A 17,293-nucleotide genomic window follows, 5' to 3' on the forward strand; every position below is an offset into this window, starting at 1 on the left:
ATGTTTTGGTCATTTCTCCATGTATGGCAATGTACCCCAATGTACATTTTTGCTTAATGAAATGTTTTGGGTTTTTGAGATTCTTCACTGAATGACTCATCCTTACTCAGGACTTGTTGGACAGCATGTACTCATCTCTGAAGCAACGCAGTGGGTATGTGGTGGCAAGTCTGGAGCTCCAGCAGCATTGCGAGCGCCTTTTCCAAGCCCTGAAGTGCCGCTTGGATGAGGGCAGTGAGAAGCTCACCGCCACTCCTCACCTGGAGCTCCGTAGCCCAGCCCAGCTGCAGGGCCTCATCGCAATGCACAAGGTACTGTGCCTTTTCCAGGTGGGGGCTGTGTGGTGCCTATCATCTCAGTTGCTGTGGTTTGAATTCAACAGAAGTTCTTCCAGTCCCTGGGCACCCACCTGAGGACCCTGCAGAGGGTGTCCCAGGGGTTACCTGACAGCAGCTCACTTTGGAAAAGTGAGATGATGAGCGTGGAGCAGCTGGTGGACCAGCTTCAGCAGGAGGCTGTGGAGAGAGGGAGCAGGCTGCAGGACACTCTACAGGTATGGAACAGTTTTTTATATCTTAATGGTCATGTTCTTTGTGATTAGGTTCTCATTGAAAGGATCACAGCTAAAGCCCAGTGAAATGTAATCATTGTGGTTTTACATTTGGAACTCTATTGTACCTTTGAGGCTTACTTGAGGATGTTTTTTTCTTTTTCAATTACATTCAAACGGAACAGAGAAATACCCACCAACCCCTTCCCAATAATGGGTTTTGCTGTATGCCAATAAAATCTTTTTGGGAAAAAAAAACCTGTCATAGATTTCCATGTTTAGTCCTTTTGACAATGTCTTTCATGTACTATAACATGTACTAAATAATTCTACCAATTATTTTCCATTGTGCATCATATCTTTAATCAACTGTCAAAAGGTTTGAAGGGACTTTCATACTATTTTAATGCCACCAGTCTTCTCGCTATAATAGTTGCAAACTCTTGAGTTACAACCCCAAAAATTACAGTAACACCATAGTCATCTACTGGAGTTTGCAGAACTGAAAATATTGCCTGCCAGAAAATTTTAAGCGAGGGACATAACCAAGACATATGAGCGATTGTGGCTGGTGTTTGATGTAAGACCTTGAACTGAATGACCTTACATCAAAAGCAAATCAAACAAGGTCATCGTTTTTATGGCCCTACTCTACATCTCATTAGACAGTATTTCATCCAAGTCCTCCTCTCATTTGCCATTTAGAACTGTCAAGTTCTAAATGTTTTTGTAGACCTGATTAGCCCATTTGGTTGTAGTAGGGTGGTTGTAGCCTAGTGGGTAAAACACTTGCCTATGAACCAGAAGACCCAGGTTCAAATCCCACTTACTACCATTGTGTCTCTGAGCAAGACACTTAACCCTAAGGTGCTCCAGGGGGACTGTCCCTGTAACTACTGATTGTAAGTCGCTCTGGATAAGGCCGTCTGATAAATGCTGTAAAAATTTAAAATTTGAGCAGGGATTCATGTCTAAAATTCTTTTTAAATGAGGATTAGAAAGTTGGAATGGCAGGAAAAGATCCAATACCAAAGTTGCAGGAATCTATAGAAATATTATTTTATGGAATATGAATTTCTGTTGAACAAAAGAAGTAAATATGTTATCAATGAATGAATCATTTAATGTAAAAATTCCATGCCTGGCCCAAACATGATAAGCTTCTGTGAGTGATGGTGCTGTCATGAGTTTCATTCAATCATTAAAATAATATTCCATTATTTAAGCATGGAATATGATGTGTACTTCAGGCGTGGTCTCAGTGGCAAGAGAACCAGGCGGGGCTAGAAAAGCTTCTGGAAGAGCTTGAGGCTGACCTTCCAAAGATGCAGGTGGAGGAGGGAGAAGCTGAAGATCAATTTCAGAAGAGGATCTCAGTGTGTCAGGTACTTAGTTGCAGATTTGTTTAAATGTAAACTAAGACTGAGGTGGACTTTGTTCAGTTTTATGTTGAGAGTCAATGACCAGCAATGTTAATGGACACCTTTGGTCTTCCAGAGGATTCAGGCTGCCCTTGTGAAGAACAAGGCACAGTGCTGCCTCACTTTAGAGCAGGCTCAGAGGCTGCAGCAGGAGGGGCTGTCTTGCCAAGGAGTGGGTGCAGCTAGGCAGGCACTGGAGCTGCGATTGGCTGCCCTTCAGAAGAAGCTGGAGCACCGACAAAGCTCCACCCACACACTCAGGAAGCTCTGGAGAAGGTGAATGGCTATATACTGCCAGTAATTATTTTGCAATATGTTCACTGAAACATTATAAAGAAATATCACAAAGACAAAGCATGTTTTCAGTACAGTGCCCATTAACACAAGGCCATACCAGCCAGACCAGAACAACCAAATGAAAAGTGAAGTGATTGTCATTGTGATATACAGTGATATATACATCATACTGTGACACACAATGAAATGTGTCCTCTGAATTTAACCCATCACCCTTAGTCAGCAGTGGGCAGCCATGAACGGTTTCTGGGAAGCAGTGTGTGGGGGCGACACCTTGACTATTCAGAATTCTGGCTACAAGACTGTTTCCTTAGCTGCTAGACCCCCATACTGCCCGCACTGTTGTATACTGTAGGGAAGCTTGTGAGAAAAAAAAAATGCAAAGGCGCTGGTCTGCTTCCACAGATTTTGCAGTGATTCTGTGACATTGTGCGAGTGGATGGGTGAGGTGAAGGAGCGACTGCAGGCTTGGAAGAATGGCACGGTGCTGTGTGATCAGAATGCACCTCCTGATTGTTCCCACCTTCATCAGTTTTTGGTGAGCGTACACTTTTTAATGGCAAGACATTTCTTCAGTCAGTTTCTTTCCACTGTTTGACACAAACTCTAGTCTGTTTCTATACATATGTGTATTTTAGTTATTATAACTGATTCAAGAAAACTAACGCGAGCCTCTTCTTTCTGCTGCAGGAGTTCTCCAAAGAATTAGTGGCTCATTCAACACTGAAGGCATCAGTGGTCAGCTGCGGCACCCAGTTACTGCAGCTCAGTGAGAGGGAGCAAACCGACCCAGATGTATCCCCTGATGCAGACACGTCCTGTACTGCAGATACATCCTCTAACCAAGACTCCTCAGCTGTTACAGACACCTCTTCTAATTCAAACACCTCTTCCAGCATCCCTCACACATTAGTCCCCACAGACGCCTCCAGCAGAGACTCTGTGGCTGCGACTCCACCTGTTCATTCTGTGCAGAGGCAGCTCTGTCAAGTGGAGCAAGGTTGGATGGAGATTTTGTCCAATGTCCCAGCTGTCCAGAAGAAGCTCCATCAGGTGAGGGTGGATGAAAATATGAAGTCATACCTCATATTGAATATAAGACTCAAAATGTTCTCAGAATACTCTTATTTGCACTTTTATTTTCATAAATGAAAAGCACATTTATTCATCTGTGTTACTTCATGTAACTGTAAAAATATTAATCTTAAAGATAAATACAAGTGATCCAAGAATATAAGAGCCCAACATATCACCATTGTTTTTCAAATTAAATCATTTTCTATATTTGGTGCACAAAATAAATTGTTTCTCAAAGGAGGTGAAATCTTTAAGATTTAAGATGTCTAATATTTATAATATAATAATATAGCAGTTAAGGAAGCGGCCCCGTAATCAGAAGGTTGCCGGTTCGAATCCCGATCCGCCAAGGTGTCACTGAGGTGCCACTGAGCAAAGCACCGTCCCCACACACTGCTCCCTGGGCACCTGTCATGGCTGCCCACTGCTCACCAAGGGTGATGGGTTAAAAGCAGAGGACACATTTCGTTGTGTGCACCACGTGCTGTACTGTCTATCACAATGACAATCACTTCACTTTCAAACTATATATTATACTCCAGATTCAGTAAAATTCTTTTACAGAGTTCAGCTTCTCTAAGGATATGCTGGGATTAGAAAATGTATAGATGGGTGGATGGGCAGATATAGTTCATTTTAACGTTTCATACAGAGATTTCATACGAGCTGTGTGAGGTCTGTCTTTGTGTCTCAGTCACAGACCCATTATCTGGACTGAGTAGCTGTTGGGAGGCATATTTTTGAAGCAGCTCTTATCCAGTTTTTCCATTACTTTCCATGTGTGAACTCATTTCGCCTTTCTCCCTGGCCCCCTCTTCTCTCCTTTCATTTTTCTCTCTTCTGCTGTCACCCACCATTATCTGTCCTTCTTCCTCACTCTATCCTTCTCTCGCAGCTGGTGATGGAGAGACTGTCTCCACAGGAGGCCTTGATGGAGGTTCTCTCCTGGATAGGTGTGACTGAGGTTAGGCTAGAAGAGATGAAAGCCGATTTGTGCAAGACCCCTGCCACTGCTGCCCATCTTGCCGCCCAGCTCCACAGCCACAAAGTATGGTGATTTTAGGAGGTGGTCCGCACAAGCCAACTTTCCTTTATTGCATTGATACAATAGTAGTAATGGGTTGGAGCCATTACGCCACTGTATAGTTTTGCAAAGATTTACACATCCGTGCAGCTTGTGTGCTCAATAAATTAGCCTTGTACATATTATTTGACGTATTTTGTAACTACTGTTATTTTAGTTCTTTTGTCTCTTTCTGTCTCACTGTCAGGACTGTCAGCTGGAGATGTCTCTGCACCATCTGACTGTGGATTTTGTGAACCAGGCTGTCGTCCCGTCCAGGAGTGAGGACACAGAGGCCAGCAGATACTCAGACACTCACTTTGCCGAGGAGCTGGGAGAGATGAACCACCAATGGCTGACTCTGCAGGCAGCCCTCAGCACACAGGTTCAGGCACACCAGTACAATAATATCAACATGTTATTTCTTCTCTTACTCATAAAGTTGTTTAATTATTGTCTTTTACAAAAACTGAAGCTGATTTTCTGGCAAAATCCTCCAAAGATTAATGCCTAAGCAACACAGAACAAAGAGATGTTTAAAACAATACTGAACTCAGTTTTTAGTGTATCAGCTACTATATGGATTTATAGTCATTTGTTTATATGTGAAAACAAAATACATTAAAATATGCATATAAAAGGACTGTTAACATCCAATAACGCTGAAAGTTTATGATGATTAAAGAGTTTGGTCATATGGTTCTTTACTATATATGTGCAGATCCACCATGTGGAGATGCTGCTGGCTATCTGTTCCGAGCGAGAGGCCAGATTACAGCCCCTGCTTGGTTGGGTCAAAGGTCGGAGAGTTTGGCTGCGACTGGTAGAGAAGCCCTGCTGTCGTTCGGAGGCAGTGGTGACCCTGAGAGAGTGTGAGGTTTGTTAAAAAAATTTCACTTTTACATTACACATAAGCACAGACCAAATATTATGCTCTAGGTGCAACAATGTAAAAATCCACTTCAAAACTACTGTCTCTACTTTGCTGTCCCTCTCCGTTTCCTCCTCTTTCAGGGTCTTGAGGACAAGCTGAATTGTAAGCGATCAGAGCTGTCAGCGCTGAAGCAGAGGAGGGTGTGTGAGGAGGAAGGGGAGAAGGAGAACCGAGACGAGGCCTTCCTCGGCCAGATAGATGACCTCTCTCAGAGCTGCTCTGCTCTCTCTCAGCAGGTAAACTCTCACGCGTGATTTTTACGTGTCCATAGTGGATTTTAAATTACTCTGTTTGGATTTTAAGTGAGTGAAAATTGCTATTGCTTATAATTACTTATAATTATGAAAAAGTCGCTTTTCAAAAATGATTATATTTTAAATGCCTCACACAGTAATTATACAGCAGTTGCACCCTTTAGAACAGTCTGTGCAATTGTGCTTGATGAAGAAAATGGTCACATAAAATTCTGAATATGACTAGATTGGGCATATCTCTTATCCTGCATTTGAGTGTTCAGATGCCTGCTCTGCATTTGATTACACCGCCTGAATATACCACCACTCTGGGCTTCTTTTTACGGTTCTGTCTGCAGAGCGCAGCTCTTAGGCAGTCACTGCAGCAGCTGTTGGAGTTGTGGGCTGTGTTTGAAAATGGGCTGACGGAGACCTCACTACATACCCTGAGGACCCACCAGACCCTGGACTACTGCCGGACCCCCGTGCTCACTCTCCACTCCCTACAAGCCAACATACAGAAGCTAGAGGTGCTGTCCAGCTCGCAACTCTGCCTGTCTTCTAGCACCAGAGGTCTGAACCTGTTCTTTTCCTGTTTCCTCGACTCAGTTTCTCCATCATGAGGCAAAGGAGGCTGATGGGAAATGGGAGGCGGTGCATCAGTCCCTCTCTGTCTTTTTGGGCCGGATACATGCCGCCTCTGCCCAGGTTCTGTCTAGGCAGCTTGAAAAAGAGATGGCTCGGTGAGGCGCTTTGCAGTTCTAAACACGCAGACATGCTTTCAGAAATCTGTCGATGAAGTCTTATCTTTGGCGTGTCCTAGCTGGTGTGAGGTGAAACAGAGTCTCTCAGATGAGCTGCGGAGATGCAACGGAGTGCTGGAGGTGTGGCAGCATTATGTCAGCATCTCGGCCCCGTGCTCACAGCTCCTTCAGCTATACCAGGAGCAGCTTACGGCAATGTCCAGCCACACAAATGTAGAGATCACTGCCGAGGCTCTTACTGAACACATACGTGCCGTGCTGGTACAGTATGCATTTATTTGACAGCTGAATTGTTATTGGAATAAATAAAGCACATCTTTAAATCACTTGTTTTTCCCAGACACTACAGGAAAATGGAAACACTCTTGAGGATGAGCTGGAAAAGGAAATTGTTGCCTCCAAGGCTCTAATTGGATGTCTCGATCCCTCATCTGCTGTCTTTGTCCAGTCAGAGAGCCGTATGCTGTCACGGGGTGTCCTGCACCTCAGCCAGGCCTTGTCAATCAAACTTGGTCAACTGCAGGTAAGAATTGCAATGCAACATCAGTTGCCAACATCAACCAGCATAAAGCTAGTTACATAATAAAAAAGAAATGTATAAATGTGTATTTCATATTAATTAATAGTTTTCTGTTATTCCACAATGGTTTTCATGAAAAGACTTCTTGGTACTACTGTATGCTTCTGTACAGGAGAATACGGAGCTGCTTCGGGAATTTGAGAGCCTCTTTGCTGTTGTTGAGAAACACTTGGGAGATTGGGAGCAAAATCAAGCGAACATCAAAGATTGTGATCTCAGTGACTCTGAAAAGGTCAGAAACAGAACAGTCTGTGAATGACTGTGGTTGAATACTTCAGCAAGCCATCTGTTTTGGCCATCCGTTTTCTCAACCTATATGGAAACATAAAATCATTATCAGAAATACATTATTCTTATACACTCTTGCAGTTAAAGTTACAAGTATGTGTAAGCATGTTTCCTGTAGTGAATGATTGTAGTTTTTTTAAATAGTTGTTAATCACCGTTCATATGATTAATCTGTAGATTTTAATTTGTTGCCTGCAGTGTGGGCTTCTGGACCTGAGTGCTGCCTCTCCTGACCTCGATCTTCTCAACGACCTCAGCTACGGTCTGAACCTGAGCGACTGTGTCACCCGGCAACTACAGACCATGAACAGGAATTGGTCTCAGTCATGTGCTCGAGGACTTGAGCAATACAGGTGTGTGTTTAAATTTCAAGTATAAACTCAAGAAGAATGCCCATATATTTTGTAACTGTCTGTGTATACAAATGTGTGTGTGTGTGTGTGTGTGTGTTTCAGTGAGCTCCAGGTGATGAGTCTACAGCAACAAGGCTTTGAGGAGAGGTGCAGTAGTTGGATGAAATTCTTGCAGCGAATGGAGGACCAAATAGCTGTGGAGTTACCAGGCTGCTACAAAGACCTGCGAGAGCAGCTACATACACACCAGGTTACACACACACACACACACACACACACACACACACACACACCATGTCTTACTAGTGTCACACTGAAATAAAAAAGAAAAATAACAGTGTCTGAAATGAAATAGAAAAATGATACAGGCTATATATGGTTGATAGATGCAGTAATGGATATTAGATTCACTAAATTGATGAGATTGATTCTCTGATCTCTCTCTCTCTGTCAGAGGTTTCAGGCTGAGCTCTCTATTGGCCACCAGATCCTGCACTCAGTCATCGCTGAAGCACTGTGCCTGCTGGAGAGAGGAGAGGTGGATGACAGGTACAGCCACGCCACACCAACCTAAACACTCTTTACAGCCGCACACTTCTACCCACACTAGATACTTCTAGATTAGGAGTCGGCAACAGTCAAACAGCCAACAGTCGGCAGTGGTGGCCTAGCGGTTAAGGAAGTGGCCCTGTAATCAGATCCGCCAAGGTACCACTGAGGTGCCACTGAGCAAAACAATGTCCCCACACACTGCTCGCCGGGCGCCTGTCATGGCTGCACACTGCTCACTCAGGGTGATGGGTTAAATGCAGAGGACAAATTTCACTGTGTGCACCATGTGCTGTGTATCACGTGTGACAATCACTTCACTTAAAAAAGTCATTTGGACCTGGTTTCCGCAATATGAAGTGTTAATATAACCCTGCATATATTATTTTTACTTTTATTTTTTATGTATAAAAAAACTGTGTTTTGGCAGAAGTATACAAGTATATATACAAGAATATATAAGGTTCTAGTTACAGTGTATTCAGTTTGTTCGAAGCGGCACGCTGGGGGCTATATGGGTGGTAGTAGCCTAGTGGGTAACTAGAACCAGAAGACCCAGGTTCGAATCCCACTTACTACCATTGTGACCCTGAGCAAGACACTTAACCCTAAGTTGCTCCAGGGAGACTGTCCCTGTAACTACTGATTGTGAGTCGCTCTGGATAAGGGCGTCTGATAAATGCTGTAAATGTAAATGTAAATGGTCGGGGCGTGAGTGAGATGGGGAAATCGATACAGACACAGGGGTAATCCACAAAGGGTCAAAACCAGCGTAACTGTCCGAGAAACACAAGTAGCACAGCGGACGTTGCTCTTTTTATTCTTTGAGGTGTCCCAATTGAGGTTACCGATGTCTGGTTTTCTTCACCTTCTATAAATTCTGGATTATAAAAACGAATAGCATGATAATTAATAATTGATTAAAAATTTTACAGAAACAATGTATTCACAAACAGGTTATTATTAGCACCTGTCATGACTGCCCACTCCTCACTAAGGGTGATGGGTTAAAAGCAGAGGACACATTTCGTGGTGTCACCGTGTGATGTGTTGTTTATCACAATGATAATCACTTCACTTTCACTTATTCAAGGGAATAATGACAAAACATTTGACACATTATATTTTAATGTTAAATTAATCTTCACATTTTGAACTACAATAAACAATGAATGAAATACCAATACTTAAATTATTATTTATTTTTCAAAGCTACAGGGAGCTGCAATGGAAGGTTGAAAGAGCCGAAAGAAAGATCATTGCTTCTGCTTGCCCCTCCTTCAGGAGTGACTTCCTGTTGAAACTTGCCCAGTTGAGACAGCACTGGCAAGGGGTGGTGCAGAGGGCAACTCAACGTCGCAACCTGGTGGATGGCCTCATCCATCACTGGCACCTTTACAGACGCAACCTCAGGAAGCTCCACTGGCTCCTCCCTCTTACAAACATGCTCCTTCCACCAGCTGGCCCAACCCACTGCAGCTTACTTCAGCTCTGTGTCCTTCTGGTGGACCTGAAGGTAAGCAGAGGAGGACCAGTATGTGGCTCTATGGAACTTTGGATCTCACATCAGCTATTAATAACAAATGTACTGAATAAGTATAAAAAATGGCTGTGCTAATATCAGTATTTATAATGTTGTACTTTAGTTCATTTAATTATGTTTTTGCCATTTGAAGTTGAGGCTGAGGTTTGTTAGTACAAATGAAAGTTGAATTTCGAGAATTCAGATATGCCAAACTGTACTAGTATTTAAAAAAAAATCAAAATTCTTAAGAGAAATCTGAAAAAATCCATTACATATTTCAGAAACGTAATTGTTTGTTATTGGATCCAGCATAAACTTTTTGAGCTGTTTGAGCTACATGAGCTAACCTCACCTGTAAACGGTCAAAGCATTATGCCTGATGCAAATCAGTGATTTTTGAAACAATAAAATAAAACAATTATACTTATATTATAAAAAGTATTATAATGTTTTTCTGCTTTGGCACAGTGTTAAACAGCTAAATATATGGCTAGCCCAGATATGAATATATCCATAATGTATGACTAGAGAAAGTACTGTGGTATATTGATGTATTGATTGATTTCCACCACCCCTACTCAAACCCATATCATGTTATAGCTCTTCTTGACTGGATCCGCCCCCTCTCACACTTGATTTTCCCTCTTCTTCTGGGCTTCTCTGGCTTCTCATGCCCCTCCTTCCCTTCCTCCTCCCTCATTCTGTTTTCAGCACACAGAACAGTTATTTCAGCGTTCCCAGTCCCGTTACCTACAAACTCTTGAGGTGGGCCGCCAGTTGTTTTCTGTGGCGGATTCGCAGACACAGACTCAGCTACAGACGGAGCTGGCACAGCTGCAGGAGGAGTGGGAACGTTCACAAAGCATGTTGGGGAAAAGGAGGGCACTGGTTGCTGACATCATCAAGGTGTGTCATTTTTAATTCATTGTAAGCAGGGGTTGCTTATAATGGCTCTTCAAACTGAGAACTTTTAACTATTAACTGGCTCCTTAGAATCAGAATCATGAGGTTGTTGCTGATGTTTTTTTTTATTTATTTATCGACCTTGAGACCTTGTTGAGGATCTGGCATTATTTTGATCAATATGTTAAAGGACAGAGGCTAGAAGTTATTCAGGAGATCAATGAGTTGCACAAGACTGACATTCATTATTGTGTGAATGCTAAATATCACGTTATGAATATACTGACATTTACAGAAGCCACAGTATTTCTAAACACCATGAAGAAAAATTTATCATTATGGTAAATTAGCCATGGAAACCAGGAGATCTGGGGCATATTAAAAAAAATCTCATGGTGGACTGGGTGTGCAGAGCCAAAGCGTATGGCTACATGTTGGAAATAACGGTGTCTCGTCTCAACACGCCGAATTGGCCTGAGTGGCCTCAAGTATGCAGCAGTAAAACTATAAGCAGACGTCAATCATGAGGTTTCAAGAAGTAAAGTAATGTGTGTCTGTGTGCCGAAGAACATTGTGGATGCACCAAGGCATAAAGACATCAGGCTCTGGATATTGATTAAGTACATATATTATAATGGTTTTATAATGTGTATCACTGCAAAGTTGAATTCAGGGTGTAGTTTAATGGGTTTATTTTTCCATCAGATAAAGTATATTCTTTTAATATAATTTGTCATTTCCTATTCTTGACGTCAGGGGGCATTAGATGGAAGGGTTTTTAAACAGGAGCAGATAAAAAAAAAAAAAAAAGAGTACAGTTTGTAGAGTACTATTGTAGTACTTTTGTTTGGTTTTCTGGTAGTCAAACCGTCCTAGAGTGAAGTGATTGTCACATGCGATACAGCACAGCACACGGTGCACACAGTGAAATTTGTCCTCTGCATTTAACCCATCACCCTGAGTGAGCAGTGGGCAGCCATGACCGGCGCCCGGGGAGCAGTGTGTGGGGACGGTGCTTTGCTCAGTGGCACCTCAGTGGCACCTTGGCGGATCGGGATTCGAACCGGCAACCTTCTGATTACGGGGCCGCTTCCTTAACCGCTAGGCCACCACTGCCCCCTGAGTCCACAGAATCCTGAAATTTGCCCGTGCTTAACCCACTGGCCTACATTCCCTTTCCAGATGATTCTGAAACCACAGCTGAATTGACCATAATTGATAATCTGCTTTGAACACAGTCACACCCCCACCCATGCCCATATACACACACGGACAGCCTAACTAACTGGATCTGCAGTGGCCACCAGTGACAGTACAGCAGTTAAGTTGCTTTGTACGGTCCTGAGTGTCTGGCGTTTACTTTTTAGTGCCTTTTAAAGCAGTTAAAATGATGTGATCTCTGTCTGTGTGTGTGAGAGACATTGGAGCCACTGGGCTGTGTGAAAGACTCTGTTATTCAGTAATCTAATGAGGCAGAATCACTGCCGGTGTTTGTGAGTGACGATGAGGTCAGCAGGCTAATGGATTTGTGTCTGTGGGTGTGATGTTCTTGACCGCAGGCCTCAGTACTGGTGGATTACTGGTGTACTCTTGACATTGCTGCATTGGGTTATGATTAAAAAACTGAGGCTAAGGATGGCCAGTTCAGTGCTAGGAAGCCATGTGTGAGCCATGCCAATGACAAAATTTATCTGCACAATTCAATGTCGACCCCCCTGTTGAACCTGCCACCTTTCCCATCAGCCCGTGTAGTTGTGTACTTGAATCGTTGTGAGGGCTTTAGTTAAATCTGTCTGGGGAATTAAATCCCAGCAGTTGTTCCATCAGACTGTCCACATGCTGTATTAAACCACGCGCTGCCGTCCTGAAACGCAGACTACAGACACACACAGATGCTGGCCTGCAGACTTTTATTTGTCTTTTCTTTACTGTTCCCTAAAGAATAAGCCACATTCCCATGCTCTCAAGCAATTCTAAAGTTTTCCCATATCAGAATATGAATAAATTATTATGTTGAGCTGTCTCCCAGTGGCACTTTTTTCATATCCTATTCCAGTAAAATAATTTTTCTAAAATTCTAGAAATCCCATGGATGGAAGGAAAAAAAACTGTAATGGACACCCTCTAGAATCTGCATACTGACTGGCTGACCACAAAACCACATATTACTTTTCATTTTTCATATAATTATGTTTCTACATCGCCATAGTGCTATAATTTGTATTGTACTATAGATCTAAGGTGAATATATTGCCTTAAAAATGTCAAACTGTGACAAGAGGTGATTTTTACATGGCTGATGACTGCTTCCTGTTCTCTGAAGTGAACACATGATACTCCTGGCCTCTGTATTGATTAGGTCTTCTTTTTTTTTTTAGAACTGGCAGTGCTGTGAGGCCAAAGTAGCCGATGCTGCACAACGACTGCAGGAGCTGAAGGCCAGGCTAAAGCAGCCCATCCCAGAGCAGCTTGAAAAGATGCAAGAAGCAGAACAGCTTGCGAAGGTATCTGTGCAAAAGAGAATTAATGCTTTTAATGATTTCTGGTTTCCTTCACCTTCTATAAATTCTGGGGTATAAAAACTAATAGCATGATAATTCATAATTGATTAATAATTTTACAGAAGCATGTATTCATGTAAACATGTACAAACGGCATTTTAAAGCAACATGATAAATTATAAATTAATGGGGTTTATTCACGGCAACACACTGCACGATTGGATGAAAGTTCATGTTTCATTGGTTGAGCTCTGTGTGTTGTGCTGTGTATCAACATTTGACAGATTTGACAGCCTAGCCTCCTCAAAACTGTATGTGAACTCCAATAATGCAAGGCCAACCCATCACCCTTGGTGAGCAGTGGGCAGCCATGACAGGCGCCTGGGGAGCAGTGTGTGGGGACGGTGCTTCAAAATTCTAATTCAAATTTTATTTGTCACATACACAGTCATACACGGTATGATATGCAGTGAAATACTTTAGAAATATTGCAAGAAAACAGTGAACCAATATGCATATATTGCAAACATAACCAAATACTAAACTTTAAGTGAAGTGAAGTGATTGTCACTTGTGATACACAGCAGCACAGCACATGTGCACACAGTGAAATTTGTCTTCTGCATTTAACCCATCACCCTTGGTGAGCAGTGGGCAGCCATGACAGGTGCCTGGGGAGCAGTGTGTGGGGACGGTGCTTTTACTCAGTGGCACCCCAGTGACAATTTTGGCAGATCAGGATTCGAACCGGCAACCTTCTGATTACGGGGCTGCTTCCTTAACCGCTAGGCCACTGCTTTTAACCATCACCCTTGGTGAGCAGTGGGCAGCCACGACAGGCGCCCAGGGAGCAGTGTGTGGGGACGGTTTTTTGCTCAGTGGCACCATGGCGGATCGGGATTAGAACTGGCAAACTTCTGATTACGGGGCCGCTTCCTTAACCACTAGGCCACCACTGTGTAACACTGTGTAACATGTAGGGTGAAGGTGTGCAAATGAGTAAAGTGAAAGTAAAGTAAAATTTTTTTTGCAAGATTCTGGGGGGATAGAGTCCAGAAGTGATTGAAAGTGCTGGAGTGTATTAAAGTTCTGTCCTATGAAGTGTTGTGGTTGTTGAGAGTTCGTATAGCCTGTGACAAGAAGCTCTTCCTCATTCTCTCTGTGTTGGACTTCAGGGAGTGAAAGTGCTTCCCTGATTGCACCAGAGAGAAGAGTCCATTGTTGGGGTGGCTGAGGTCCTTCACTATCTTCCTGGCCCTGGTCCACTTGCTGTAGATTGAAGGTCAGGGAGCTTGGTACAGATGATGCGTTCAGCTGATCGAACCACCCTCTGTAGGGCTTGCCAGTCCTGCATGGTGCTGTTCCCGAACCAGGTTGAGATGTTTCCCATTAGGATGCTCTCTATGGTGCAGGAGTAGAAGTTCCTAAGCACCTTGGAGGGCAGTCTAAAGTCTCTCAGGCATCTGAGGTGGTAGAGATGCTGCCGGGCATTTTTCACCACGGTGTTGATGTGACAGGACCATGACAGGTCCTGCGTGATGTGAACACTGAGGTATCGGAAGCTGTCCACTCTCTCCACTGGGCTCCTGTTGATGACAAGGGTCCTGCTTAGTACTTAAGTCCACTATGGTCCTGCGTGATGTGAACACTGAGGTATCGGAAGCTGTCCACTCTCTCCACTGGGCTCCTGTTGATGACAAGGGTCCTGCTTAGTACTTAAGTCCACTATGAACTCCTTTGTCTTGCTGACGTTCCGGTGGAGATTGTTCCTCTGGCACCAATTCTCCAGATTTCCAACCTCCTCAAGGTAGGCTGTCTCGTCGTTCTCAGAGATCAGGCCCACCACAACAGTGTCGTCAGCAAACTTAATGATGGTGGTGAATTTCGTAGTGGCTGCACAGTGCTGAGCGTGATGATGGCTGAGACATGTCACGCCTGTGGTCTGCCAGTTAGAAAGCGTGATGATGGCTGAGACATGTCACGCCTGTGGTCTGCCAGTTAGAAAGTTGGAGATACACTGACAGAGTCCCAGGTGCTCCAGCTTGGTGGTGAGTGTGGGAGGGATTATCGTGTTAAATGCTGAACTATAGTCTATGAAAATTATTTTAACATAATTTCCAGGTGGGTGAGTGCCGTGTGGATGAGATTTACATTGTACATTTACAGCATTTATCAGACGCCCTTATCCAGAGTGACTTACAATCAGTAGTTACAGGGACAGTCCCCCCTGGAGCAATTTAGGGTTAAGTGTCTTGCTCAGGGACACAATGGTAGTAAGTGGGATTTGAACCCGGGTCTTCTGGTTCACAGGCGAGTGTGTTACCCACTAGGCTACTACCACCCATGGGAGATGGGATATTGGCATCATCTGTACAGCGGACATCATCTGTACAGCATCTGTACTTTGCTCAGTGCCACCTCAGTAGCACCTCGGTGGCAACCTTCCGATTACGGAATTTGTGCTGCTAAGATGCCGATACCTCCACAGCACCACTGTTTGGGCGCTTAGTGTCCAGCTGATTAGCGTAATCGCTTTTTCTGGGAGGTGTGAAGTGCTCCTAGAGAGGCAGATGGCCGAGACTTAGTAACAGCAGAGCCATCAGAGTGAGGCAACGCGACAATAACAGAAAAACAACGCAATTATTACAGCTTTCTACAATGTTTTCAGATTTTTCTTTAATTGAAGCTCTGAAAATAAGTCTCTTATAATCTAGTAGTGTTGTAGATATATTAGTTACATATTAGTTACATCTATCAACACAATGTACAATTAAATACAACATATAAAACTTAGCGAGTTGAGAAACAGTCCCAACAAGTGACCCACCCCACCCCCACCCCCACCCCACCCACCGCTGGGTCCATCCCCACCCCTCTCCCCGCCTCACTCCCCGCCCCCCCTCCTCCGGCCCTTAATCCTTTAGGGACAGGAGCCGGGGTGGGGAGAGCGAACGAAAGAGGCGCAGCCAGCAGACGTGAGCAGCGTTGCCCCGTTGACCGGTTTCTGGTGTTTGTGGTATGCAGGAGGCGGAGGAGACGCTGGACGACTGGGCCGTGAGCCTGACCGAGTTGCGCAGCATGAAGACGGACCTGTCCCAGTACATCATTGCCGATGATGTGTTCCTGCTGCAGGAGCAAGTGGACCATCTGCACTGCCAGTGGGAGGAACTCTGCCTCAAAGTAAGCCACGGGTTATGGGATACTACGGCTGATTCAGGATAAAGGGAGTCTGGTGCTCGGTGCTGAAGGTTATCTTCACACACACATGTCTGAACAGAAATATGCAGAAAATTTAGTCTCGGATTCACTACAAAAATCCCCCCAAAATTAAACGCAGAGTCTGTTTCTGCACTGTTGTACCAACAATCTAATTTTAAAACGTTTGTTTATATAGTTACGATTTATTCCAATTTCTTCATTTGAAGCACCTTTGTTTAATGGGACATTAAGAGGCCATTCAGAAATGGTATGTCTCATCATGTTCCGTGTCCCAGGAGGTCAAATCAGATGCACATATAAAAGTAACCAAGCAATCAAGTCTTTTCTGTATCACAATCCTATAGACACATTTTTTTAAGTTATGATTCAAAGATAGTTCAATATAGTTTATGATTCATTGCTGGTACTGCTGTCTTAGTGAGAGAAAACATATTTTTCTGGAAGGCACCAACAGGTATGTGCTTTGGGGCAACAGAAGGGCAATGCTGCATTGGAATGGGGGGACAGATGGCCTTGTGTCACAGAGGGAGGGGGAGGGTTGGCTGAATGAATGAAAGTTTTGGTTCTTTTGTTTCGGAATTCACACGTGCTCTGTTACTGTCAGACGGGGGGAGGTATCACACATGTAAACACCTTTACTCAGACATGCTCACATCTGGCTGCATGATTGGCTCAGGTCAATTGTTTTTGTGTGTGTGTGTGAGGAGCATGAAAAAATAAAGAAGAAAACGGTTCACACCTCATCTTCAGACCATTCATTCCCTGGCCATCTACATAATGATTTGTTTTCTTGAACTGATGCATTTCCACCAAATGGTACTGTCTAGGATGGTTCTACATTCTTCTACATTCTTCCTTTGAAATCTCCAGTTTATAATGAATGGATGGAGCTTGGTCTGTAAAAATGATTCACAGTGTTTGCAATATTACAGATGGTAAAGAGATTATTTCCGAATTGCATCAGCGGAATTGTTAATGTTCTGTATGGTAATGACAGGTGTAGTCATATGTAATCATGCAATTGGTAATAAATACA

General features: G+C 43.6%; 1 protein-coding gene across 11 annotated transcripts in view; it reads left to right on the forward strand.

Annotated features, from left to right (window-relative positions):
* Window positions 1–17,293, forward strand: part of syne2b (spectrin repeat containing, nuclear envelope 2b) — a 100,292-nt gene that overhangs the window by 65,488 nt on the left and 17,511 nt on the right. For all 11 annotated transcript variants that reach the window (XM_028973043.1, XM_028973076.1, XM_028973110.1 and 8 more), the window contains 22 exons: window positions 111–311; window positions 383–553; window positions 1,801–1,935; window positions 2,048–2,247; window positions 2,674–2,806; window positions 2,959–3,321; window positions 4,241–4,393; window positions 4,617–4,793; window positions 5,130–5,285; window positions 5,423–5,578; window positions 5,935–6,105; window positions 6,185–6,318; window positions 6,399–6,600; window positions 6,680–6,862; window positions 7,032–7,151; window positions 7,406–7,560; window positions 7,663–7,810; window positions 8,015–8,109; window positions 9,394–9,625; window positions 10,346–10,540; window positions 12,916–13,041; window positions 16,063–16,218. In XM_028973043.1, the coding sequence (XP_028828876.1) occupies window positions 111–311; window positions 383–553; window positions 1,801–1,935; window positions 2,048–2,247; window positions 2,674–2,806; window positions 2,959–3,321; window positions 4,241–4,393; window positions 4,617–4,793; window positions 5,130–5,285; window positions 5,423–5,578; window positions 5,935–6,105; window positions 6,185–6,318; window positions 6,399–6,600; window positions 6,680–6,862; window positions 7,032–7,151; window positions 7,406–7,560; window positions 7,663–7,810; window positions 8,015–8,109; window positions 9,394–9,625; window positions 10,346–10,540; window positions 12,916–13,041; window positions 16,063–16,218 (3,762 nt within the window). The remainder of the gene's footprint in view (window positions 1–110; window positions 312–382; window positions 554–1,800; window positions 1,936–2,047; window positions 2,248–2,673; window positions 2,807–2,958; window positions 3,322–4,240; window positions 4,394–4,616; window positions 4,794–5,129; window positions 5,286–5,422; window positions 5,579–5,934; window positions 6,106–6,184; window positions 6,319–6,398; window positions 6,601–6,679; window positions 6,863–7,031; window positions 7,152–7,405; window positions 7,561–7,662; window positions 7,811–8,014; window positions 8,110–9,393; window positions 9,626–10,345; window positions 10,541–12,915; window positions 13,042–16,062; window positions 16,219–17,293) is intronic.

This window comes from Denticeps clupeoides, chromosome 1, assembly GCF_900700375.1.
Source record: "Denticeps clupeoides chromosome 1, fDenClu1.1, whole genome shotgun sequence".
NCBI lineage: Eukaryota > Metazoa > Chordata > Actinopteri > Clupeiformes > Denticipitidae > Denticeps > Denticeps clupeoides.